The sequence below is a fragment of the Marmota monax genome, unplaced genomic scaffold, assembly GCF_021218885.2.
Source record: "Marmota monax isolate L192 unplaced genomic scaffold, Marmota_monax_Labrador192_F-V1.1 WCK01_AAM20220418_F8-fsc00118, whole genome shotgun sequence".
In the NCBI taxonomy this organism is placed as follows: Eukaryota; Metazoa; Chordata; class Mammalia; order Rodentia; family Sciuridae; genus Marmota; species Marmota monax.
Window position 1 is genome coordinate 7234793 of NW_026695231.1, and position 27662 is coordinate 7262454.

At 35.3% G+C, this 27662-nt stretch overlaps 2 protein-coding genes across 3 annotated transcripts in view; one reads left to right on the forward strand and one right to left on the reverse strand.

The window, feature by feature from the left end:
• Iars2 (isoleucyl-tRNA synthetase 2, mitochondrial) overlaps positions 1–1657 on the forward strand; it is a 57390-nt gene extending 55733 nt beyond the window's left edge. Inside the window, exon 23 of the mRNA XM_046438388.1 lies at positions 1158–1657. Coding sequence (XP_046294344.1) covers positions 1158–1300 — 143 coding nt within the window. The 3' untranslated portion in view covers positions 1301–1657. The remainder of the gene's footprint in view (positions 1–1157) is intronic.
• A 265-nt stretch (positions 1658–1922) lies between these two features.
• The window catches only part of Rab3gap2 (RAB3 GTPase activating non-catalytic protein subunit 2), a 107344-nt gene continuing 81604 nt past the window's right edge, over positions 1923–27662 (reverse strand). The window contains exons 20-35 of one of the 2 annotated variants that reach the window (XM_046438386.2): positions 26039–26252; positions 25557–25654; positions 24649–24754; positions 23897–24057; positions 22674–22905; positions 20900–21013; positions 20632–20738; positions 17993–18059; positions 16970–17040; positions 13310–13345; positions 11159–11233; positions 10631–10849; positions 6831–6920; positions 6336–6554; positions 4990–5148; positions 1923–4767 (exon numbers count right to left, since the gene is read on the reverse strand). In XM_046438386.2, coding sequence (XP_046294342.1) covers positions 4612–4767; positions 4990–5148; positions 6336–6554; positions 6831–6920; positions 10631–10849; positions 11159–11233; positions 13310–13345; positions 16970–17040; positions 17993–18059; positions 20632–20738; positions 20900–21013; positions 22674–22905; positions 23897–24057; positions 24649–24754; positions 25557–25654; positions 26039–26252 — 2124 coding nt within the window. In that variant the 3' untranslated portion in view covers positions 1923–4611. Of the gene's footprint in view, positions 4768–4989; positions 5149–6335; positions 6555–6830; positions 6921–10630; positions 10850–11158; positions 11234–13309; positions 13346–16969; positions 17041–17992; positions 18060–20631; positions 20739–20839; positions 21014–22673; positions 22906–23896; positions 24058–24648; positions 24755–25556; positions 25655–26038; positions 26253–27662 lie in introns of both variants that reach the window. The other variant, XM_046438385.1, reaches the window with a different exon arrangement.

Consider the following 27662-nt stretch of genomic DNA (forward strand, 5'->3'; position numbering starts at 1 on the left):
GAAGGCTAGGGATAGAGGACAAGAGATTTACTTCTCTTTTAACTTTTATTGTGCAGTTACTCTAACTTGCTTCCATTTCCCTTTTATGTCCCTGCCCTTTAATACATAGTACCATACTACTGCTCACCCTTCCCCAGTGTTGATTCAAATTTCCTCTTCTGTGTGCCCCAAATTAATATTTAGCCATTCTTAAGATGGGGTTTTGCTAAATTGCCCAGACTGGCCTTCAACTTGTAATCCTCCTGCCTCAGCCTTCTGAGTAGCTGGAATTATAGGCCTGTGCCATTGCTGTTTAGCCATTTTTTTGTGTGTGTGGTGCTGGGCTTGAACCCATGGACTTGTGCATGTGAGGCAAGCACTCTACCAACTGAGCTATACCCCCAGCCCTTAGCCATTCTTAATAAGGTTTAAAGTTTAATTAAACTCATTCTTACACAAGCATCTCAAGCATTTTGTAGATATTTGTTTCATAGGCACTTTTGTGTCAACCTGGTTCACCTTCATTAATGGAAATGGAGGTAGAGTGGCATTAACAAAGAATAACAAATGGATATTTTAGGAAAGGTAATGCTGCTTGTGTTTTTTGTAATAGCTTTTAGGTACCAGCAGGAGATGGGAGGCTAATCTATAGATGTTGGTTCAAATTTGAGGCTTGGCAGCAGTGTACATGTAGTAAAAATTGTGACTCAATTTGCTTTTCAAAATGTTAAGATACATTCTTTGCACAACAATTAGAAAGTAATTTTTTTTTTTGATCAGTCTGAGGTCTTAATAGTAGAGAAAATTTTCTCTAAGCCAAGAAATTTGGAGGCACTGCAGTTGTCACTATAATATTGCTTTTAAAAATCCTCAGTGCCCATGTTGAAATGGAGATGCAGTGTTACTGATCAGAATCCTATCAGGATTAAGAGGTAGAAAGCCTGTTCTACCTGAGTAGGGAGAGAACTCAGTTCCCATAGACAGGCAGATTCCTCAGTTCTCTATAGTCATCAAGTTGTGTGATCCCATCATCTTGGTATTTATATAATGGGGCAAAACCTGACCAGCTATTACTTAGGATAAGAGTAAGCTTTGGAAAAACTGTGCCTGCTAAACCAAATGGGAAATAGTTACACAGTTGAATGTCAGAAATACTTTTCATATTTTCTTTTTCATAGGTGGTGATATTCGGGAAGAGTCTTCATATAAAGTAATTGTCATGCCAACTACCAAAGAAAAGTGTCCTCGTTGTTGGAAGTACACAGCAGAATCTTCTGATACACTCTGTCCCCGATGTGCAGAAGTTGTTGGTGGAAAGTAGTGCTGTGACATCACTAGCTGAGCAAGAATCCTCATGACAGTACTGAGAGTTTACATGAATTATTTACAATACTGCAAAGAAATCTGAGGTTTAAAAGTAAGGAGTGGGAGTAAATGGTGAAGGATGAGTGTCAAAATCAGAATTGTGAATAGTATTTCCTGTAACTAAAGAATAATGTATATATACATGTGGAAATACAATTGCATATATATATACACACATATACATAATGGACTTATTCAGAATATACTTGCCTTCAAACATGGCTGAGCAGAATGTTTTATATTTTATGAAAATCTTTTTGACTCAGTATTTAAGTTCTATGATGTCTGAAAATAAAGGCATTCTGGAAAACTACTGACTAATGTTGGTGCAGAAATTGTGAATATCAAATGACAAAATGTGGTTTTGAAAGGGATCAGCAGAGGTGTATTTCCCCTAAGAGTTAAAAAGCATCATTCTGTCCACTACCCAAAATGGGAGTTTTTAAAAATGGCTTGCTTTTTGATTTGGATTGGAAAGAAAAACATCACTAAGTTTATTATTCAAGAAGGGACGAAATGTCTTAATACCACTAAACAAACCAACCAAAACTTACATTTATGAATATTAAGAAAACAACTTGAAAGCGGAGGATTTATTTCATTAATATACACAAGTTCACAATAATGAATACAGAAAAACAGCAGTATATACAGAATTTCACTACTTACATTACAATAGATAAGTAAGAGCATTTTATAAACAATCCAGTATTGGATTAAAGTCTAAGGATGGCTAATCTATTGAGCAGAAGTCTTAAGAGCCCAGCAAACCCATTCTTGTTACGGTGAGAGGGGGCTTTTACTGTTGCTATAGTGTACTGTCAAAATATCTTCTTTTACAAATGAAATGGACCACAGGAACTTCTAGGTGAATGTTATATTAGTGTAATCTTAGGATTATTGAATGTTTTCTATTATTTTAAGTTGTAATTGATTTTTTTAAAAAAGCAATGTAAATGTTAGTGTTTACTTTGACCTTAGATGAATTTTTATAACAAGGGTGAAACTTTTCTTTCTGTAAAAGTATGACACATTTTGAACCCCTTTATCTACATATATCCTGGCCTCTCTAGCTCTACATCTAAAAACACAATCTGTAATATAGAAGTTATGATTTTTGAACACCTGTGTTCTCTTTAACAATATACAATAGAATTAATTTAACAAGGTAAAAAAATGTGTATGTAATAAGGAAAAGTGGAGGGGTATATCTAGGAGGACACTACCAGTTATTAGCTTACCAGTAATTACAGTGATGGTCACCAAACCTTTGTTTTTAGTTAATCACCCATTCTACATAAAATCTCATTCCTCTTTTTGTGGCTTTTTGTTGTTACAGAATGTATACATAGGTACTTATTTTTCTTTATTATCAGATTTATTTTAAAAGCCCTTAATTAAGTAGTAAAATATTTAACTGCTTTTAACCATAAAACTAAATTTGAAAAATCTACGAATTTTAAATTTTCAGATGATAAATCTAATTAGAAACTCAGTGATTTGTGTTAAGGTTCTGTGAGCCATATTTCAGCTGCTGCTTCTCAGCAAGTCTCATACTTGATATGTAACCTCAGTACCCCTCCAAAAAGTGATAATGGAATTGAGAGGATTTCAATTTTTAAAATGCCTTTAACTCCAAGTTTCTTTAACCAAACTTCTAAATTCATATTACTTTCTAAGTATTTCAAAAAAAATCTCAGGAAAAACTAATGTTGTAGAATACATGTTACAGGTGATTATATAAAGCTAGATGTATTCATAGGAATCCTAGAATGTGACTACCTGGGGTGTGGAGATCCAAGCAGAGGCTGAGAGGCTGGACTAGCTTCAGGCCCTCTCCAGTGCTGTTACTCTGTACAACATGCACCTCGGCTCACAAGACACGCCCCAAACATCACATCTTAAAGCCCTTTTCTTTCAAGATCTGAAAATTGATAGTCACTTAAACCATTATTTTTAATCTAGTTAAGTTCTTATTTGGATGTGATCCTTAGTGAAAAATAATTCACACTAGAATATTCTCAAAACAACAGGTCTTTTTTTCTTTATATCCCTGAAGGCCATTCTTCTCAACTTTGCACAATGCTAGAGTTGGCTTCTTACAAGGGAGTGAAGAAACAAACTTCTGTACACAATGAGTCACTATGAATAACAACTGTAATGCATGACAGATATCAACAATTGTACTATAAGGCTACATTCCAAAGACATACCATAATAAATTCTTGGTATCTGTAGAGCTCAAAGCACTTTTTACAGACTTTTGGTTAGTTTGGTCTTAATTAGTAAATATTTAGCACTTGGACTGCTCTAGGCACTATAGGGTACAAAATTCATTGTATTTTATCCTCTCAACCCATCTGTGAGGTAGGTTTGCTAAAGCTGTAATATCACTATGCATTTTTTTTTCTGTAATGTTCCCAAGGACAGATAACATTACCAAATCCCAGAAGCAGATATTTCTAAACACTTGTAGGAAAAATAAAGTTGGACTTAAAATTTTTAGTATCTTCCCCTCTTTATATATATATATATGTTTTACAAGATAATACATTTTTTACAATTACCTGATGTGGACACAACTTTGCAACTTGGCAAAAAGCAAATCTTAATTTACATTGTAACTGATTTTGTTGCATTGTTAGCATGTCAGATTATCAATTTTGGCAATTACAACAGGTTAAGGGTTCTATCGAGGGTCCCTACTGATGATCCTGAACCCATCCATTCTTCCTCCTCTGATGGTATCAGCAGCACCTTTGGGAAAGGAACCTGTCAGCACCCAGAACTCCCAGGTGCAGCTACTATGGGATTAAGCATGATAAGGAACATATTTCCTAAACATTTCATAAGGGAAAGTGGGAGCTTTCTCTAAGTTTGCTGATGGGGAGTATACATGAACACATTTAATCACAATAACTTTTTAGGTATGAAATATAGAATCTTATTAATAATAAGAACATAACCTGTAAATTAAAACCAATTTTAAATAGCAAAGTTTAACAATAAAGCTACTTATGCATTTGAATTAAAAATAAACAGTAAAACATCTGTATTACTATAATATTTGTATTTTATCTTCAGTATTAACCAAAGAAGTGGGATTTAACCAGGATTGCACTTTTTAAAAGTAATATATATTTTTATTTAATTTACCAAAAAACCCCCCACATATTCCATAAAATTTCAGATCTTACTATGTAAAATAACCATGCAGTAATTCATGTTATAGTCACACAATTTTAGACTATTTTCAGTAGATAAGTGTCACAAAGAAGGAATGGATATGGCTTCCACAGCTTCAATGAGGTGTAAGGCTAGACTATACTGCCCGTGTTTTTCTGGTAAAAGCTCAATTACTTTATTTACTAGTTTAGCTGTTGTTGCAATTGGCACTTCAGTGTTTTGAAGATCCTGGGGGTTCTGTAAATGGGACAAAAATATAATCCATTAGTTATATGCAATCAAAAAATAACTGATATAAACTTAAGAATTAAAGAATTTTTTCCCAATAAAAATACTTTTTGTTTGGAACTAGGTGAATTAAACATGTAATTTAAATTTTCTTCATAAATTCTACTAAACATTCATCTAGTAAAATACCCAATGACCTTCTTTCTGCCTAATTTCCTTTGTTGTACTTACCATTGCCTTCAGCCAAGTGCAGAGTGTGGGCGGCAATCTGGCCAGCAGCTCCATCCCTTCTTTTGTCTGGGTGTGGAGAAGAGCATAAGCCAGCCTTTGCCCTGTCAACACTAGCAGCTGAGAGGCGAGGACCTCTTTATCATGAACCTGTAGAATGGCCTGAGAATGTGGACATGGAGAAATAATGTAGTAAGAGCTAACCAATTTATTTTTTGTAGAAAAGGAGGCTGTGGATGAAGAAATAGATCCTAGTTTGTTTTTGAGCTTGTGTATGTAATCAAAGTATAATATAAATCAAACAGCATTTAACTCCAAGTTGGTGATCAGCTCATTTTTCTTCCCTCACCACCTTCCCCACTGCCCCTTTTTGTCAGTCCTAGGGCTCAAACCCAAGTTCTAGCAAACCCAAGTGTGCTAGGCAAGTTCTACCCCTGAGCTACATCCTTAGCCCCTCATCACCTAGTTTCAATTCAGCATGACTATATAAGGTCTTGTTTCCAACCACTTGGCAAAGGAAGGGAATTACATTAGATCATATCATGACTACTTACAACCTTCAATGACTTTTGAATGTTCTGAGAATAATAATGGGTTAGGATACTGACTGTGATTGGCCCCTGCCAACATCCCCTCCTCATTTCATACATTTTTGCTCCTTGCTTACTAAGTCTGGCAGCCCACACTGGCCCTTTTGGTCCTGGCCATGCTGGTTCCAATCTCAGGGCCTTATACATTTGCTACTCTGTCTTAAGCACTGTTACCCCAGGTTTTTAAATGACTGATTGCTTTATATCCTTTGGACTTCAGTCTGAATTTCATTTTCTCTGACCCCCACACTCTACTGTAGTAGTCCATATGTATTCATAAGATGCTTTTTATTTTTCTTATAGCACTTCTCACTCAATACAAAAATTAGGAGCTTTTCTGAATGTCCAGCAAACATTGATTCCATGCAGAAAGAGCCTTGGATCCTTTGCTCATTGCTGTACTTACGCACAGAACAGGCCTAGCACACTATAGGAATTTATTTGATTATAGTTTTATATTTTAATATTCTATTATTCTATTTTTGTACCTAAAAGTTCCAACAAAAGGAAGAACAAAAAGCTGTATTGGAGAGCTGGGGTTATGGCTCCGTGGAAGAGCACTTGCCTAGGATGTGTGAGGTACTGGGTTTGATTCTCAGCACCACATAGAAATATATAAATAAAACAAAAGTATTGTGTCCATCTACAACTAAAAAAAAAAAAAAAAAAAAAAAGCTTTATTAGAAATTCTACTGATTCGTTATTCCAATTAACAATTTATAACTTGAGCCCAGTAAGCCTTCATGGTGTCATAATTACCTCTTCTGCTAAGTGGTCAACTCCATAGTTGTAGAGCTCCCCTACATAATGCCTCCTAACAACATCTTCACTAACTTGAAGGTGATGGGCTAGATCCACGGCTAGAACTGGCCAATCTTGATCCTTCCCAGGAATGGCTGCTGCCTCTTCTGAGGGATCTCTCTCCTTTGTCACTGAATGCTGGGACTGGACAGCTGCACTGACAACTTTCAGTAAGAACTTGAAAATGGAGAAGGAGATAGAGCAGTGTCTTGTTAGCACGATTCATTCAAAAAGACCTAAATCAAGGAAATTATTAGCTTTTTTGTCAACTAAGAGTGGCTCTTCCATTAAAAACTGTTTTCATTACCAAAAAAGGAACACACAATTTAAAGGGAAACTAGCTGTCAAGCATTACCTTGAAAGTGGACATCATTATAAAGGTCAGCTGGATTTTTGCTTTATTGTTCCCCTGCCCCCAAGAAACAAGAATGAAATCCAATAACTAGAATTTACCTGTTGTCGTATAGAAATAAAATTTGGATCCATTTCCCCACTGGGTAATAACTGAATTGAAGTTAAGTCTTTGAAAAATGCATTTTTTCCCTAAAGAGATCAAGAAAAGTGATGAGTATAGATTATTCAGGGAAAAAAGGGCAAGATTAAAAAGCTAAACTGTTTAATCACAAATAATTCATGGTGCTTTTATTTTCTCCTTAAATAAGCACACATGACAAAGAACTGAAACCTGCCAACAGTCACCCCAGTGAAGGCTTTTTGTGGTCGACACCTGACTACAGCCTCATGACAGACTACATCAGAGATGCCTAGATAAGGGGAATTCCTGACCCATAACAACTGGGATAATAAATGGAATCATTTGTTGAGTAGCAACAGATAAATAAAACATAGGAATAGTGTATACTCTGAATCCTTTTAAAAATATGTTGAATTGTTTAAAATTATGTTGTTTGAGAATTGATGTGTCTGAACAATTAAAACAGAATATCAGAAAATATCATTTCAGAAGTTCCTTGACAGGAAACAGCAAAGAGCACTGGCCTTTAAGTTGGAAGACCAGGATCTAGCTCCAGACCCACCACTTCTGCTGCCACTACCTCAGGCAATGACCCCACCATCTGGGTTACTGTTACTTTTTTTGCAAACAAGTCATTCCAGATATCTTCTAGTACCTTCCATACCTATTATGATTCTAGGTTACTGGTGCAGTTTGACTGCCAAGCAGGTTAAAGCTACTCACTCTTCAGTGATGAGACACACAAAATTCCCAGGGCAACATTCCTGGGCACCACTGTTAAAAGTTTTTCCACATACTCACCACAATCTGTTATTATGCAGTTCCCACCTACTAGTCTTAGATTTCAGGGATTATAATCATATCATTTATTATTTACTGTTTTTCAGGAACTACAAAGTACTTCATGTTGAATATGTCAGTTAACTCTCATTAATCAGAAGTAGGCACTAGAAACATCCCCACTTTCTAAATGAGAAAACAGAAGCTCAGACAGACTAAATAATTCTAATTTAGCTAATGAGATTCTTTTTTTGTAGCCAGAAAACCATACTGCCTTTCTATTTATAGATGACAGCCACATAGTTCTCTTGAGTCATCTTGGCATGCTACAGGGTAAAACTGACACCCCATCACTGTGTTTGTCCAGTTCTGGATTGTTCTGGTTTCACAAAGTCCCTTTTTTGGAAAGTACTGAGCTAGGCACCTAATTTTAGTATTTCCTATTCTTTTTTCTTTTAAGTACTTTTTCCTTTTATAATTTCAAGTGAAAGATATATCAGTTTATTCAAAAGCAGTACATACACATCTAATGCTTATTATTTTATAGGAAGATTAATATTGGTCATGAGACTTCCCCTAGTCTTCCTTTCAAAAGTAAACTTGGTATTTACCTAAATTCATTCCTTCCTCCCTACCTCCCTCCCTCCCTCCCTCCCTCCCTCCAGCTAGGGATTGAACCCAGGGCCTGTGCAGACTCAGTGTGCACTGCACTACTGGGCTACACCCCCAGCCCAATAGTGGAATCTAAATGTTAAATGTTGCTGATTTAACTGTAACCCCTTCCATCTTCTTTGGCACTATACCCAGTCTGTCACTAGATTACTGATTCCTCCAAATCCCTCCATGATTTTTACAACCTCTTCTCAGTCCACATCCTCTCCATGACTTCTGATGGTTTTCCAAACTCTGTACGCTACATATTCCAGTCTCTTCTGCACACTGTTGCCATGGCACTTTTCTTTAACATTTCCTAATTACAAATGTATTGGACATTAATTGAGGTCTTATTATGTACCAGGAATGGCACACAGACTTGAGAAAGAGGGGGTAAGTTCAAGGGGCAAAGACAAAAACTTTGAAGGAATGATCCTTTAGTGATAAACTGAGTAAACAGGAGCCATTCAAAACAGTTGCATGTGACAATTAAACAACACAAGTGAAGACACGTGATAAAAATGTTCAGTTTCTCAGGAATGGAGGGTGGTGGTTAGCAGTGATTACAGCACATGGTACAAGAAAAGAATGGCTGATAGGGCAATAAAGGTAAGTTATGGCTGTGTGAAGCCTCCTTTCTCCTAGTTTTCACATGGCATTCTCATTAGAATGACATTCCAGGTATCCTGCTCCACCCTTACTCACTCTTGCCCACATGGACAGGTGAATTTAAAAGAAGGACACTGAATATTCAATGTCCTTGTTTTCCCTAATGAAGAGAGAACAAACATATCCTCAGTTCCTACAGAGTCAAGTACCCCGGGAGGCCTGCAGGGGACCCACTGCCTGTTCTTGAGTGTGCAAGTCTGATAGAAAGGTGAAATGAGCCCACTTTCTGATAGAAGCTAGAATAGAGAACACAGCTTAGGCCTATCAGTAAAAAGTTTGTAGTGATTACATAATAGATTATTTAAAAGACTGAAAGTATGAAATTATGTCATTTGCTGGTAAATGGATGGACCTGAAGAACAGCATGTTATGATGAAATAAGCCAGATGCAGAAAAGTCAAAGGTCAAATGTTTTCTCTCATACGTGAAAGCTAGAGAGAAAAAAAGAGAAGGAATAAAAAAAAAAAAAAAAAAAAAAAGATCTCACAAAAATAGAAGGGAGAACAAAAGACCAATCAAGAGAGAGGAAGGAGATGAGGGCATGGGGAAGTACTGGAGATGAAATCTACCAAAAACATGTTATGTCCACATGTGACTATAGCACAATGAATCTCAACTGTGTATGTGTGGGGGTGTATGTATGTATGTATGTGTATGAGATAGTAGAATAGAGTGCACAGATTAGGAGAGAGGAGGGAGGGAAGTAGAAGGGTACTGGGGAATGAGATTGTTCAAAATATGTGCATGTTCAGATATGGCATAATGAATTCCACTATTAATTATAATGTACCAAGAAAGAAAAGAAATTGACATTTTTATCTCCATTTGTTGGAATCCTGTCTCTTTTTCACTGGCACCTGTGTGGGGGAGGAGGAAATGGTTTTATTATTCACAGCAGCCAAACTATGGAGGTTATGTTCTACTAATAAGTTTGGACTTGATCCTTCAACAATGTCAAAAAGCCTTAAGAAGAGAACCAAAATGATTCAATGTTTTGAGAAGACAGCTCTTGCAGCATGGGTTTTAAGAAAGAATTGGTGGCAGGGTCATTAGAAGGGAGCTGTTCTAACAGCCAAGGGACAGACGAGGAGGTCTGAGCTAGGGGAACAGTGATGGACAGAAATGGATTAGTAGGATTTAAGGAAGAACTTTTAAGAATGCATGTATAATAAAGTAAACGGGCTTGAAACTGGGAACTGAACCAGATAACTTCAAGGTTTCTAGTGTGTGCCAGTTCACAAATTATGATGTTAATTACCAATTATCCAAGCCAGGGATTCAGGGAGGAACGGCAAGTTTAGGTGAAGGGCAGAATGGGATGAAGGTCCAAAGATATATTTTAGATACAAGGTGTCCTAAGTCCCTTAGGACACTCAAAGAAAAATGTCCAATAGAAATACATGCCTCAGACTCTGAGGATAGGTCAGGTCTTGAGATAATCAAATCGTAGAGAATGAGTCTATCAAGGGAGAACACAAAGAATGAGAAGACAGCTGAGAGGGCAACACTCTAAAGGATGGAATGGAATCAGGAAGGAAATAAGGACCTGGAGCCTCACAACAAGTTATCCTATATAAGTCATAAAAGTACTGAACAACCTCTATTCAATAAGAAAATCCATGTACCTGCTAACCCTGAAACTCCAAAATAACTCTGAAATTCTTTGAGAACTTACCTTACTATCAAAAAGTGAAAGTGGCTTCACCGTCTTCAGAGAAAACCTCATGACTGCATACAAGATGGAGCACAGGATGGAATGATGCTCCACTAGTGGGTAGTGGATGTGCTTCTGTTCAAGGGCCAGCTCCACTATCGAGATAGGTCCTTCTACAGAGAGCCAAGCATCTTCAGTATCCAGGACAGGCACTTGTATTTCATCCCTGCTAATGTCTGCCTAAGGATTTTGAAAATGGAGGGCTATGTTAAGAATTGGAGAAAAAAACTTCTTGCAAATATCCTAATGAGTTTATCAACAGCAATGTGCAAACTCACATTCTACACTATCCAACTGTAATTAAAAAAGACAAAGTTTAATTCCAGTAAGAATTTAATAAGGAACATTGCTATCTTTTAGTTATAAGTCAAAATTTAGAAGAGAATAAATGAAAATAATATCATTATAATAGTCCTTTCTTATGTCCAATAACTTTCAGAATAGTTAATATCTTAGGAGCTGTTCAAAATGAAACTACACCTCTTTTACCTCCATTAAAGTCTGAAGAAGATCCAAGCAGGAGCCCAGGAATGATGTCATTGCTGTGTCGCTCATCCCCACATCCTATTTTTAAAAAGGAATATAATTAGCCTCTATAGAAAAACTATCAGAAAAACAACACATCTGTTTATTTGATTTGAAGTCAAAGCATTAATACAATTAAATTCCTTCCTTCAGACTCTTAGAGCGAAACAATTTTAAAATTTGGCTTTAAAAAGTGGTACTACTGGGCTGGGGCTGGGGCTCAGTGGTAGAGCACTTGCCTTCCATGTGTGAGGTACTGGGTTCAATCCTCAGTACCACATAAAAATAAACAAAATAAAGGTATTGTGTCCATAAACAACCAAAAAGTGGTACTACTATCATTTTTTAAAAATTTAGTGTTCTGGGCTGGGGGTACAGCTCAGTGGTAGCACATGAGTTTAGAATGCCCAAGGCCCTGGCTAAATCTCAGTGCATGCAGGTCAAGTAAGTACACAAAAACTAGTGTTCTTTGTATATTACAAAAACAGATAGTTCTTTGCTAGCCAAATAGTCATAGAAAATAGCAAAATGTACACATGAAGGCTTGAATTGTGGTTCAGGGGTAGAGTGCTTGCTTAGCATGTGTGAGGCACTGGGTTCAAGTCTCAGCACTGCATAGAAATAAAATAAAGATCCATCAGCAACTAAAAAAAAAGTACACGTGAGAGTCACACCTGAAAAGTTCTAATAAAACAGGCAGGTCTGATTTCAGAACATCTTTTAGGAACTGAACTGAATCCTCCAAACAAAACTAGAATCCCCAGCTCAAGAACTAAATATTGGATTCATGCTGTGGGCAACAGATATTTCTCAATGATTCCTTAATGGGTCTGTCCAAGGGGCCTTGCATTCGGGTATAATTTTTTTGAAAGCAACAAATAATAAGTTCCTCACATCCCCAAAGTACATAATTCAGAGTGTGTTTATTTATATGTACATGCAAACATACAATCATAACTCTGGTCACACCAATCATACCAATGTTCTTGAGAATATACCAGAATTCTTTGACAATGGTGACTTTTTTTTTTTAAGAACTGAGGCCTGAATTTGGGTGTCCTGATATTTCTTAGGCTATTTGTAATAAGAATAATCCAAAACTTTGGGCAAAAGCTGGCACTATTAATTACTGGCCTCAAATACAAGTCCAGCATCTGTGAATCAGATCAGAGTACCATTTGATTCAAAATAAACAAATTAATTAACAATTCTATTAATCAGAGGTAAAAACAGAATTGCTCAAGGTCATACAGTAGAAGCCCTGTAGTGTAAGGGCTTCCAGAGTCTTCACCTTGCTGGGAAGATTCCTAATTAGGGTCTTCATTCATATATTAACTACCTACCACTCAATGGGTATAGCCTCCTTAATTAACAGAATGCAAATTAACCCTTAACAGATATAGCCACACTCATTATTTCAGTATTGTAATAAAAATTATAGAAGGTAACAGGTATGGAGAAACAAACAAGAAAACAACAACGACAAAAGAATATCATTTAATTTCAATGTTGTATTTGTATAGTTATTACATTTAGGCACATCAAATTCACTACTCAACCAGGTGGGGTGGCACACACCTATAATCCCAGTGACTCAGCAGTCTGAGACAGGATGATCATAAGTTCCAGACTAGCCTGAGCAACTTAGTGAGACCTGACTCAAAAGAAAGAATAAAAGGGCTGGGGATATGGCTCAGTGGAAGAGCATCCCGGGTTTCAATTCCCAGGACCCCACGCCCCCACACCAAAAAAAGAAAGAAAATTCACTATTCATATGAATCTGCTTCAACTTGATGTTGGATTTTTCTATTATAAATTTCCAAAGTAGAGCAAAATTATACATAAATGGTAGAAGGTTATCTTTCTGCCCATAGTCCAAAACTGGACACACTGTATGAAAACTTAGTTTAAACAGCCCAACAATCTGGAAAGGTAAATTAAACTAAGCCATAGTTCATGACCAGTTTCCTTAACATAGCCTTCACTTTTCATTTTTCTAATCTCCTGATATGTCATCAAACTGACAAAAGACAAAGTTCACCTCTAAAGTTAATAAGGTACTATGGAACATATAGGATTAACAACCATACTTCTGGTTAAGAGAGATTCACTTACCCTTCGGCATAACCTATCCTTTGGTGATTTGCCAACCTACAACAAAAGAAACAAAATGCTGTATTATTTGGTAATTTAAATTAAAATGCACTACTAGGTTACAGAACATTTTAAGTATCACTTTAAAAACTATATATGCAACCATTAAAAAAATATGGCAATGTTTCCTTAATAAACTGTTGGTTCTGCTAAAGGTAATGCAATTAATTTTATGGTAAAACTTAAAAGTATATCACACTGAGCTCACAAATTATCCTTTTCAAAAATAAATCACATATTTTTTATATATGAAGAAAAAAGTACAAAAAATTGTATTTCTTTTTGTATAAATAACTGTGTTGCTAGAGCAAAACTTAAGGCCACCAATAAAAAAAAAGCACCTACTGATTTTGCTTGATAAAAACACACAATTGTTTTAAATAGTTAGAAAGAAGGAAAACAAAAGACAGTAGTCACATCCTAGCTCTGAAAGATTTTCATTATCCAATAAGTACCTACTAAGATTCAACTATACATGTCTATAGGGTAATAGGTGAGAGGTAAAAGTTCTACCCTCAGGGTCATTACTTGATAAGAAACTATAAGGAGATAGCAGAGAAGGGACTCTAGTACAAAAGGCTCTTTACTCCTTCCCTCTAAGATTACTGCAATACTAGATCAGCCCATCCCAAGTCTAATGAAATATTCTATGCTGTTGCCAGAACCATCTTTTTTTTTTTTTTTTTTGCCCTTCTTTTAGTTATACATGACAGTAGAAACTATTTTGATATATTTATACAAGCCTGGAATATATCTTATTCTAATTAGGATCCCATCCTTGTGGATGTACATGATGGTGAGACTCACTGTGGTATATTCACATATGAACATAGGAAAGTTATGTCAGATTCATTCTATTGTCTTTCCTTTTCCCATCCCCAGTCCCTCTCCTTCATTTGTCTAATCCAATGAACTTCTATTCTTCCTCTCTCCCCCCTTATTGTGTATTGGCATCCACATATTAGGGAGAACATTTGACCTTTGGTTTTTTGGGATTGGCTTATTTCACTTAGCATGATAGTCTCTAGATCCATCCATTTACCAGCAAATGCCATAATTTCATTTTTTTGTAATTTTTAAAAAATTTTAATTTGTTACAAAATGCATTATAATTCATATTACACATATAGAGCACAATTTTTCATATCTCTGGTTGTACACAAAGTAGAGTCACATCCTTCATGTCTTCATACATGTACTTAAGGTAATAATGACCACTGCATTCCACCGTCTTTCCTACTCCTACATACCCTCCCATCCCTTCCCTCCCCTTTTCCCCTTTGCCCTATCTAGAGTTGCCAGAATCATCTTTTACAATGTAAATCTGAGTGTGTAATTCTTTAAAAAAATTATATATAATTCTTTTTAAAAAATTAATAATATATATTATATATGTAATATATAATATATATTCTTTTAGTTGTTGATGGGCCTTTATTTTGCTTATTTATTTAATATGCAGTGCTGAGAATTGAACCCAGTGTCTCACAAATGCTAGGCAAGCACTCTACCACTGAGCCACAAGCCCAGCCCTAGTATGTAATTCTTATCTTAAAATTATCACAATATCTTTGATATCAAGCAATAGATTCCATTTACTGAGCCCTCACTGTATGTGCCAAGCAGAACCTATGCTAAGCAGTTTGCAAATACTAGTAGAAAATCCAGACCCTGAAGCCGGCACAGAAACCTATTCTTGCTCAGCATCTCCTCCCTTCCTACATACAGCCTATGCTCCAGCCACATGAAGCTACTTACAGTCTGAATCCAACAAGATGCCTCTTTTCTTCAGGACTTTTTGCTGGAACACATTTTTTTTTTCATCCATTCTTTACTGGTTCACATGTACTCATATATCAAAATCTGAGTCAGAAGCTTTCCCCTTGTCTTGCTACATACTTCTTCAGGGCTCCCACAATTCCCTACCTGTCTTTTAGACTGGGTTCCAGTAGGGCTAGGACTATGACTTTCATCTGTGCCATCATAGAACCTACCACAGTCGTTGACACATAAGAGATAACGCTTTATAAATATTTATTGAATGAAGGATTTATTGAATAATGACAAACTCCCTGCTTCCAAGATCAGTACTGTTTTCACACAAATCAAACTGTGAGGATTAAATGTGTGAATAAGAGACTCCTAGCTCTGAAAGATTTCCTTGATTCAATAAGTACTTAGTAAGATTCAACTGAAACTAATTGTGTAACACACACATACTTTTCATTAATATTATCTCAAAAAAAGGGGATAATCAGAAGTGAGATAAAACAAGAAATAATCATCACAAAGGGCAAAAGAATAAAGTTCTAAGAGATAATAATCAAACAGGTAACAAAGGTGAACATGAGGGAAAATAGTTAGGATTTTGAGGGGAGGAATGCTGAAGATTGAACAAGGCTATGTGCATACATGTGCTCTTCTACCATTTAGCTACACCCTCAGCCCAAGAATGGTTAGATTTAAGTGGGAAAAATTATCAAACAAAATATGTCCATGGGGAACAATACCCTTAATATCTATTCATGATACAAGGATGGCTATTGCTGTACACTTAAAAAAATATTTTAATCCTAGTGGTGATTCTCTTGACATCCACTTAACTGATGCCAAACAAAAATGCTTTATAAGAGGCAAGATGGCTACTCTCCAGTATAAGAGCAGCATCAGTTCTCATCAGATGAGGTCTGTGCTTACATGTTATGTTTGTCTTCAAATCTCCTGCTGCCTGTACAAGTCATTGTAATTATGATTTCATTAAATAACTGATAAATACTAAAGTGAGTTGTTTATATGAATGCTGTGGTGAATGCTCTATAAGGATTTATGGACAAGAATAAATAACCCCTAGGTCTGTTAGATCATATATAGAATAAACAACGATAATAATTAGGGAATGTGTTATAAAAAAATCTAAAAATTTTTTACTTAGATTATATCCAACTTTAAAGAACTAGGATCTAGAAATGACAGGCAATGCATTATGAATGAGGTTTACGCAAGAAACCAAACAAGAACTGTAATCAACACTATACGAAGAATCTGCCTTGGCCCTATATTCAAGATTGGTCAAGATTGGTGAATAACAGGGCTGGAGATGTAACTCTGTGGTGCAGAACTTGCCTAGCATGAGTGAGGCCCAGGATTTAACCCTCAGCACCCACCACCAACACCACACACACAGATTGTTAAGTATATATTTATATATTTTAAGATAAAATAATGTTTGAATTGACCAGGCATCCGAATGCCTTTGGGTAAGAGGTTTATTTTATCTTATAGTTGTCAATGGACCTTTATTTTATTTATTTATTTATTTATATGTGGTGCTGAGAACCAAACCCAGTGCCTCAGACATGCTAGGCAAGTATTCTACCACTGAGCCATAGCCCAGCCCCAGGTTAAGAGATTTTTATAGTATATTATTCCCAGTGATATTTGGTGCTCTTCATTATGTCATTAAAGTACCTGTACTGGAAATGCCACTTAACATAAGTAAAATGTAATATCACATAAAAACAGAGTCTAACAAGGCCCAGTGTAAACATTCCTTCTACTATCACTAAATTAAGTTAACTAACTAAATAAGAAGTCATTACATGAAATTTAAAAATACCCTACCTTATCCATCAAGTATGTAGCAGCAGAAAACCTTTTAACCAAGAATGTATTCCACATCATCAACGCAATGCCTAGAGAGCACAGAAGAGTATAGTAGTGAATGGAATGCTTATATAGCCTCACTGTCATCTTACAGAACAAATTATTGCCTTCCTTAAGCTTATTACACTATATGGGCTATTTATTCAGATGTCATTTCTTATATCTCAGGTAAAATTTACAAAGTTAATAAAATCTTTAAAAGTCTGAACAGTGCTGCAAAAGAGTATATCAAAATGGTCAATAAGCATAAGGGAAGATTTACATCATGAGTAACAACAGAAACATAAAATCACAATAAGGTACCATCATACAACCACCAGAATGGTTTAAAAAGTTTGAATGACAATGCAAGTGTTGGTGAGGATGTACAGAGAACAAATCCTGATGGGATTACAAATTGGTAAAAGCACCTGGAAACTGGCAAACTCTACTGTGGCTAAATATGTGTCTATCCATCATCCAGCAATCCTGCTAATTATATACCCAAGAGAAATAAATACAAAATGTACAAGATTTTGAATACAAAATTGTTGAGACCAGCTTAATTCATAATAGCCAAACACTGACAATAATCAAATAGTCCACTGATTTTTTTAAATTGTAACCATCAACTAAAATAAAATTAAAAAATAAAATGCAAAACAATGTATTTAAGCCAAACAAAAAAATCTGGACTTTATATTTACATATTCGCTAAGTGGTGGCATTAAAATTTCTGAAACAGTTGGCAATTGGACAGCATAGACATGACATTCAGCTTGGGAAATAGAAGGTGACAATACTAGCCCCCTCACCATCTTCTAAATAGCATTTTTCCAAGAAGGTAAAACAATCATTATTTCACTATAGCAATACATAGTAATATATTAGGTGGTAGGACAAACAAGAATTTAATGAGATATGAATTTGAAGATTCATTTCCTATTAAAAGAAGAGGACTCTTCTCAACCAATCAGTGATGTTTTTAACATGTTTACTTACCATTTTGAACATGTGCATTAAGAATGTGCTTCAAGTGTTCTATCGACCTTACGAAAAAACGTGCTTCCTTATATACAAACAGGAAAAAAAAAAAAAGAAAAAAAATGTATTTAATAGATGTTTCAAATACCAATGGTTTATGTAAGCTTTTGTATAAAGCTTTCTAAGAAATTTAAAGTTTGCAATAAAAACACGGAATTACTGGATAAAAAGTAACTTTCTGTAGGAAAACTTCAATTGTCCTTCATAAGTTCACAGTACCTGTATAATGAGTTATTCCTAGAAAGTTCCAGGGCTGTCTATGCTGACATCTGGATTCAAATTCATTATGGTTTGTATCCAGTTCTCTCTCCAATTAATACTTCAATTTCACACAGACGTGAATACAATAAGTTCACTTTTGCAAATGTCATTCATTCATCATTCAACAAATATTTATTGAGCATCTACTATGCACCAAGCAAGTCCTGTCTGAGGCACCAGGCATACTATACTGAACAAGACACCCAAAGCCTTGCCTTCACTAAGCTTACATTCTAGCAAGGATACTAGACAATGAACATGACCATTAAGTATATTATGCAGTATGTTAGCACTAAGTGCCAAGGAGAAAAAAATCAGAACAAGAAAGGAAAAATGAAATATCAGAGGGGATGTCTGAAACTCAATTCTTTATAATCATGGAAGTTGATATATTAAAATGCAAATACAGAATGAGTACAGATAATTAAAATGCAAATACAGAATGAGTACAGATAATGAACAGAATGTAAACAATTTCAAAAACACAGAAATGTATAAAAAGAATGATACTCATCTCTAACCTTAAATATTGCAAGATCTGTTATTTGAGGGACTCTTTTGACAGAAAGAACCTCAGAGATAAGTCTATTAGTGTATCTTTTCCTTTGAGTGTATATATGTAGTTTTTCTAACTAATTAAAAAAATATATAGTCCTGGTGAAACTATCCATATCTGTACTCTCATTCTGTATCCCTGTACACAGATTAAACACATCACCACTGCCAATACAGACTGGTGTTAGAAATTCCCTAATAGTAATTTCAATTACTTTAAGCCTATGGAAGGAAGGGGTGTGTGTGTGTGTGTGTGTGTGTGTGTGAAGTGGTGGAGCTGGTACACGGGTTTAAAATGGGACAAGGGGATGAATATTTTTTTTAAAAAAAACAGTCACTCATTTTAAAGGCAAGCAATTCTAAATATGGCTAATAATAACTCTAATGAAATGCCAGACACTAAACATTCTTTTTTTTCCCTCTATAAACTTCTGCAACTCTTCAAGATGACTATTTTTATAGCAGGAACAAATGGACAGGGTTCAGAGACATTTCCAATGCCATACTAGATATGTGCTATGATCATTAGCAGCTATACACAGTGGCAAGGGGGATCCAGGTCAGCTCTGTCCACTGGGCAAGCTATGTCCACTTTGATTTGTAAACAAATGCAGTAGTGTTTTCTTCTTAAATGTCATTTTCTCAGACATAAATTAATTTATTTGGATTTTAGAAATTATGTCCTAATTCTAGTTAACATTCCTTTTTGTCATGGACTGCAAAAAAAAATATGCCATTTAATTAGAGAGCCTTGAGGAGAAAATTCCCTGATATCACTTTTTGGTTAAGGTTTAATTAACCAAAGAATGGTCTTTTATTTAAATTACTTACATTTTAGTATCTTTTTAAAATTATATAATCATTTACATTTTACTGTCTTTCTTTAAGTGATTACATATTAAATAACACGTTTTTTGAAGGAAGGAAGAATGTATTGCTATTAATATATTAGTGCAAATAGTTCACCTGTGAATTTTTCTAGAAGGGTGTGACTTGATATAAAGACAATAAAGAATTTTTGAGGGAAATGATTTACCAGAACACTAACCAGGGAACCCTAAGTGAAGGACTGATTGACAAAGAAGAATATCCACCAGACCGTTCTACATTTTACTGTACTGGTATCAACCCTGAAAGGTTGGTGCCTTCATTAATGGGAAGGAGTGGAGTGAAACAGAAAAAGATCATAGGTATTAGTCAGTCACCAGATGTTGGTCAGCAAATCATCTGGAACCCAAATCCAAGCTTGGGATCTTCTCCCTATACTGTTTCTAGACCATGAATGCCCAGAGAAAAGATGGTGGCTACCAAGAGTGGTGGAGGAAAATTAAGCTTGAGCAGAGTTTGCGAGGGCAACAAGGCTAACCTTGGACAAGAATCACCCTGTACACAGTAGGGCTTTTTAAAATTGTTAGAATCTGAGGCAAATATAAGAGAAGTAACAAACATACAAAGAATAAATATACTTGTTACAACCTAACTAGGAAGTGGAATAAAGTATGCTGACTTTAAATAAAGAAAAATCTATGCTTAAAATTTGACACTCAGCAGCGTATCCTTAGACAGGGAACTCAATTTCTTTGAGCCTTAGTTTTCTCTTCTCTAAAGTGGAGATAATGACAAAATCTATCCTTCATAGTTTACTGTATTATGAAAAGTCTTGGAAGAGTTGCTAGTACAGAGCTGTGATAACAGGGAAACAGTAAATAAAGAGCCCCCCACATGTATGCAGCATGAGCACAGAAACAAAATCAGCATGAAGGAAGTTATAAGAATCTTACCTCTGGATCTTTATTCCACTGAACAACATACTCCCAGCAGCAGTGGGCATGTAGCACATCAAGCTCAAGGCTACAAGGAAATTGCTCGTAGGCTAAACGTAGCAAGTCTGAAAGTCACAAGAGAGGGGTGATGTTGGTATTTCCTTAATGAAAACTCAACCACACCTCTCTACTCTCAATTTCATATTTCTCATTATTTGTGTATCACCTGGTATGGCTCCTAAGTCCGTCTCCACCTCTGACACCTCAAAGAAACCTCTGTTAATACCTTCTTTGGGTTCATCTGGATTTTCTACATCTCTTTCTTTATTAGCCAGTTTCAATACTTCAGGGCTAAAGTCTTGTTTAAATATCCACTTGGCCACACTGTCTGCAATGCCACCTACAGGTTGGAGACAAGAAAGAAAATGAGAATTTAAAACATAAGCAGCAGTGCTTGATAAATGAAGTAAATTTACAGTGCATGATGTGTATTTCGTTGGAAAATTTCTAAGTGCTACATTCAGTTTTAAACCTGAAGGTGACCCCAAAAAGTCGTGATATATATAGAAAAGTGACCATCACTCAACTGGCAAGGGCAAGTGAGATATTTGCTATCTCAAGGCATCTTTATACTTTCAGAAAATATTAGATAAATTTAATGCAAATGCATGCATGTCTACACTATATACCACAAATTTTATATGTGTACAAATTCTAAAGATACTTTAACAAACACATATCAAAAAATGAGTACACCTGTAAAAACACTTTCATTTAAATCACAATTTTGATCATCAAGTCTCCTCAGGAAAATAAATACGATAGTACCTTGAATAGAAAACTAATTTGCCTATGAAATATTTGTGGGAAAAATTCAGTCATCGATAATCAACATGACCAACATAGTTCAAAAATTTATAAATGCAAGCTAAAAAAACATTCAAAATCTATGAATGTGGACAACATTAAAAATGATCACAAGTCATAAAAAATGAATTAATTAAATAAAAATCTATAAATACTGGATAAACCTAGAAACAGTCATCCTGTTATGAAATGTCCAACAAAACTTCTGGTAAGAGTGAGCACCCAAAGATAATAAAAAATGTACAATGCTATGGTCCTTCAAAATATAAGCACAGGAACCCTAATGACTCTATGCAGAAAACAGTATGTAAGATAAGAGGACAAATATTGTATTTTCTTATATGAGGAAGAAGAGAGTAGAATGAAGAGTGGATACCAGGAACTTGTGGGGAGGAGAGGGACGATGCAGAGAGGATGATTAATGGCACAGGGGTGCAACTGGAGAGGAGGAATAACTTCTAACCCTCTATAGCAGAGTAGGGTAACTATGGTTGACAATAATTAATTGTATATTTCAAAATAGTTAGTAAAGAGTATTTTGAATGCTGCCAACACAAAGAACTGTCAGAGGTGATGGATATGCCAATTATGCTGATCTGGTCATTACACATCATAAACAAAATGTCACACAGTATCCCATAAAAAAATACATTGTTACAAGTCAATAAAAAATAAAAATATATGTAAGGAAAAAACAATACAAAGAAAACAAGGAATAAAATTCTGTGGGTATTAGGAGGAAGAAGAAAAAAAATATCAGAGGAAGAGGAAAAAATTCTTAGAGGAAGGAGAACGTGGCCAGACCTTGAAAGATGATTAGATGCTTAGGAGTGGGTAAGGTGGGGAGAGGGAGGAGGACAGGCTCAGATTCAAAGATCGGAGGCCCAGCTGGGTGAGGTGGCACAGACTTGTTACTTGGGACAGTAAGGCAGGAGGATCCCAACTTCAGACGAATCTAGGAAACTTAGTGAGAGACTGTCTCAAAATATAAAGAACTGGGTACACTTTAGTGGTAGAGCATACCTGGGTTCAATTCCCAATACCACAAAAAAAGCAAAAACAAAAAAACCCCACAAAGCTGGGAGTCCCACAGATGCTTTATTTTAACTAAAACCTAGAATTAGTAAATATTAATTTAGAAAAAAAATCTCGCAATGTAAAAATATAAATGCAAATGCTAAATTTTTGCTTACCTTTTCCTCCTTCTAACAATTTTTTAACAGAAAGCTTTGGAAGTGGCTCAGCTTGCAATGATGACACTTTGGAGTTTCGAGTGCTGCTCCCTTTGCTGTGAAGCAGAGTCTGGAGTATGAGACAATCCTCCAGTTGTTTCAGCAGGAGTTTCCAGTATTCAGTGTCAAGAGAAAGAGCCTCCCAGGAATCAGTCAGGGCTTCTGAATCAGTACCCAAAACTGTTTGAGAAAACTAACAGAAAATGTTCTGGGTCAACATTAACTTGAATAAACTTTTATCTTGAAACATTATAGACAGTATATATCACAATGCAACACTCAGATGCTATTTCACAATGATACTACTTGACTAGATAAAACATGAGAGTCAAAAGTAGACTGGAGACTCAGGGGACAATGTAGAGGGCTACTGTAATAATGACCCTGGTTCAATCAGTATAGTGTACATTTCAAATAATTTTCTAAGCCTTCTTTGGCAGGGGCAACAGTTTTTTCTATTAGTAATATCAGGATACTGATATCTCTTCAGAATACATGGACCAACTTAAAAATATCTGAAATTTCCTCTCTCCATCATTATAAAACATCTCAAGTTGGCAATATTAAATTTAGCCTATAAACTACTATGGCTGACAATGTTAACTGAATCTTCATAGAATTACCCAGGTGTCTCTCCAAATTAATGGAACATCCTCAAGGAAAAACTATTGCATCCTCCATGAAATATATGAGATGTTAGGTTTTTTTTTTTTTTTTTTTTTTAAGATATAAATTTGAGTTCTAAAGAGGTAAGGAAAAACCATTCAATCAAAAGGTCAGTAGGAAACTTAAGTTGTTCAAGGGCAGGTTTATAAAAGCGTGAAGAATAAAACAATCATAGAACTTGAGAAGAATAAACTTGAGACAAAGTCTAACCCTAACCTCTTTTAGATGAGAAAACTAAAGCTAGGAGAACCACTTTGAAGCATTTTTCTCCTATGACATGTGGCAAATGTTAAATTCAAGTATGTACAACATCTGAATAAACAAATTGAGGGCAGCACTCCAAATTAGCGCCCCCCCCCCCAAAAAAAAAAACTTTAAACAAATAAGAACCTGATGGACATATATTTTAAATTCCATACATTCCATGAAACTGAAGACAAGGAATTCCCAGGAAAGGAAAAGCATCCTCTTTGCCAAATGGATAAGTACAGAGCAAAGCCACACCTTTGCCAACTTACTTTTTTCTCTGTCATATTGTTTGATAACTGTGCAGCAACAGAATGCCCAACATGTGCAGATAATAGAGCAGCTCCATTGTTCTCAGCCTGAATACAGGCCATGCGCATCTGCTGCCACCAAGGGGACACAGACTGAGAATCCCAGGTCTCATCAATTGCCACTAGAGGAATAGGAAAAAAAGTTCAAAGTAAATTCTTATCTTGTTTATTTTTTTTCTTATCTTTCATGTGTAAAGCTAAATTTTACAAAGATGTATTGGTGTATTTCTGAATGAACTGATAAATCTTATAATCTATTTTATTTTGAACACTTATATTCCATTTCTTTATAATGTTAGTCATCTTGTTTCTGAATCAACATTAAACCCCTATTTGCAATATTTTCATCATTACTAACCAAATATCTTAATAGATTATTGTTCTGATAATCATAAAAAATAAAAAAAAATTACTTCCACCAAAGACTATTCAATTTGCCCGAGTTAAGAAAATGTGTTATTCATGTCATGTTACATTTTATGACGACACAAAATTAATTTTCATATAAAGCATACTTCAAATGTACTACAATCGTTCTATTAATACAAAAAGAATCCCTATAGTGAATTGTTTTGTACACTACAGCCTCCTTTCGTTAAAACTCTCCTCCCTGCCTATTTCTGTGGTATTTCAAACACCAAATATTGTTTCTAAGAGCAGCAGCCCAAATCCTGAGAATGGTGAACTACACACAGTATGGAGCAGCTTCCTACCTTTCATCTTGCTCAGGAGGGACAGCATCGTGTGAAGACAGCAGACAGACTGTGGTTTATCCAAAATATCTTTTTCCTTAGAAAGCCAAACACTCAGGAGCAAAGACTGAAATCAAATGTAAATCTCTTTCAGATCTTGCGCTTTCTTAGATGGCACCCTGTACACATAAATAATGCAGCCTTTTGAATTGGCTACTTGTTACATTGTGTAACATGAGGGTCAGAATGAGATAGCCTAAGAGATCCTTCATATCTGCTGGATACCTAAAGTTTGCCAATTTCTGTCTTGTCTTTACCCCCAATTCAAACCTCTCTGTAGAAGCATATTACCAGTAAGGATGCTACTATGTGTGAATTTGCTGTGGATTAGTGAAGTGGCCACTGTCGGGAGGTATGAGTGAAGAGAGTGAGCTGTGAATCTTGCCCTTGCCTTGGCTGTACCAAAGATGCCATGGTCTTGGCAATGGAGAACAAGTACACGAGACCACCAAACTTTCCTTTTAAAATCACTAACAAGCTATGAAAAATATGTTTTAAATAAAGACACCTAAGTAAACAAAGTGACTTTTAACATAACTATCAACCACTGTATTTATTTAAGTTTACAACAAATTTAATTTTAATAACTGTCTCATTGTTTTGTGTGCATGTGTGCTGTGTGGGCAGAGTGGAATTTATTTAATCTTTAGGCTCACCATTAGGTTGCCATTAGACTCACTCCGATTCCCCTCCCTCCCTCCCCCCACCATATATATAATTCTATTAAATTTCGTGATTACAATTTGATCATTCTTAGGAGGTTTTTAAGTAAGTTCTACAATATGCTAAAAGTAAACTATTTTAAAAAAGATAAACCCTTGTAGCTAACATTTGCAAAGAATAGCAGCATCCAGCAACAAAAATCTTACCAACAACAGCTGAGGGCTAAGTCCAGCAGACTCCAAAGTGTGACACATATCCTCAGTGGAGCTTTCTCCATGCAAACACTTCCAAAAAAAGAAACTACCTAGCAAAACAAAAACAGAACACATTAGCCAAGGGATAATTACCATCTGGACTAACAATTATCCCAAGATGCAATCTAGAATTCCAGAGGAGCAAAACAGCATGACAGAAGAAAAATCAGCAGTTTAATATGCCTAATTTATTAAAGTAGAAAGCAAATCATTATATGTTTAACACTGTCTCTTTAATATACACCTTACATAACAGAATACATGTAAGGTGTATCCAGAGTATCTTTTCTTGACCAAAAAGTATCAATTTAGTTCTTTGACTTTGTCCTAAAATTAAATGGATCAATCTACAAGATGCTATATGCTCCTACCTGGCTTTCTTCTAGAAAAGGGCGGTAATAAAAATATAAAGAGCAGTGTATTATTTTGCCTACCTAAAGCCACATATTCTTCTTCACTTATCTTCTTTATGTTGAGCACATCTTTTTCATATTCTAAATATTCCAGAAACGTCTTTATAGGCAACACACCATCCTTATCGTCAGAAAACCGGACAGTAGTTCTGGTGTTCTCTTGTTTATATTTCTCTAATAATGCCTGGAGCTTAAGTAGTTCTTTTTCATCAAGCCTTAGTAATATAGCTAAATCCTTAAAAAAAAAAAAAAAAAAAAAAAAAATTCTGAATACACCATGTCTCTCTAAATATGCCATGTGTGTCAAATCCTATTATCTGAAATGATTTTCAAGGCTGTAAGAAAAAGATGACATTTTTATTAATGTGACAGCTATAATGGACTCTGCTTAAACTTTACACTCAAATTACATTTCATGAATGGTTATTTAAACAAAATAATCTTGAAAGTCTACATAATACTACTAAAACTACCATTTCAGGTTTGAGAGTCCTCAATATTCTTTAAAATGTTAGGATTTCAATAAACAGGTATCATCGTATAATCAGAAAAAAATTCAAAAGATATCAACTGACACTCTTATTCTGAAAAAAACTAAAGAACTATTTAAAATTAAATGCTTATATACTAAACAACATACATATTATTAAAGAAAAATGGGAAACAATTCTCACTGTATTTACACATAAGTCCTCTGTGTGGCTCTCAGGGACATAAAGATTTAAAAACCACAGATATTACCCACCAGCATTTTAACTACTTTGATACACCATAGATGCAGAAACATCTCTTCATACTACTATCATTTTTCGAAAAGTATACACACAAACTTTGCTGCAGCAAAGTTTCCTCCATGCTACGTAAGTAAAGCCACTTTCTTAAATAAATTTAATTCATTACTTTTAGCTATTGTTTTTAAAGACAAACAGCAAGCTGTAAAATGCTATTAAACACAACACAGCACATTGAGTTACATGTATTAAACCCCACAAACAGCAAAAAATAAAAATTCAAATATGAATTTTAGTTTTGCATGTATAAAATTAGTCCTTTGGCCTAGAAACTGGCAGTATCTTTTAAAAGCATCCAAACAATCCTATAGCAAAATACAGTTTTAATTCTTTAAAAGTGCTTTTAAAATAACAAAGAATAATTTGCCAACTGATTTTCAAGATTTTTGTGATTCTTTTATCTCTGCACACTATATGGATGTATCAATCAAGTGAAAATGAATTCTGTAAGGGGCTACATATTGAGCTATCAAGTGGAAATTAATTCTACAGATGATTATTAATGACATTAAGTTGTTAAGTATATTTTTATAGTAGATGGACACAATACCTTTATTTTATTTTATGTTATGCTGAGGATCAAACCCAGTGCCCCACACTTGTTAGGCAAGTGCTCTACCAACTGAGCTACAACCCCAGCCCCAACTTTTTGTTTTTTAGGTAACAACTTTAAAAAAATAAATATTTGGTCAATTCCTGCAAAAGAGTTTTGGATTCAGGCATTGAAGAACCTAAAAAAACTGATTTGCTGGGGCTGGGGTTGTGGCTCAGTGGTAGTGCACTTGCCTGGCGTGTGCGAGGCCCTGAGTTCGATCCTCAGCACCACATATAAATAAAGGTATTGTGTGCAACTA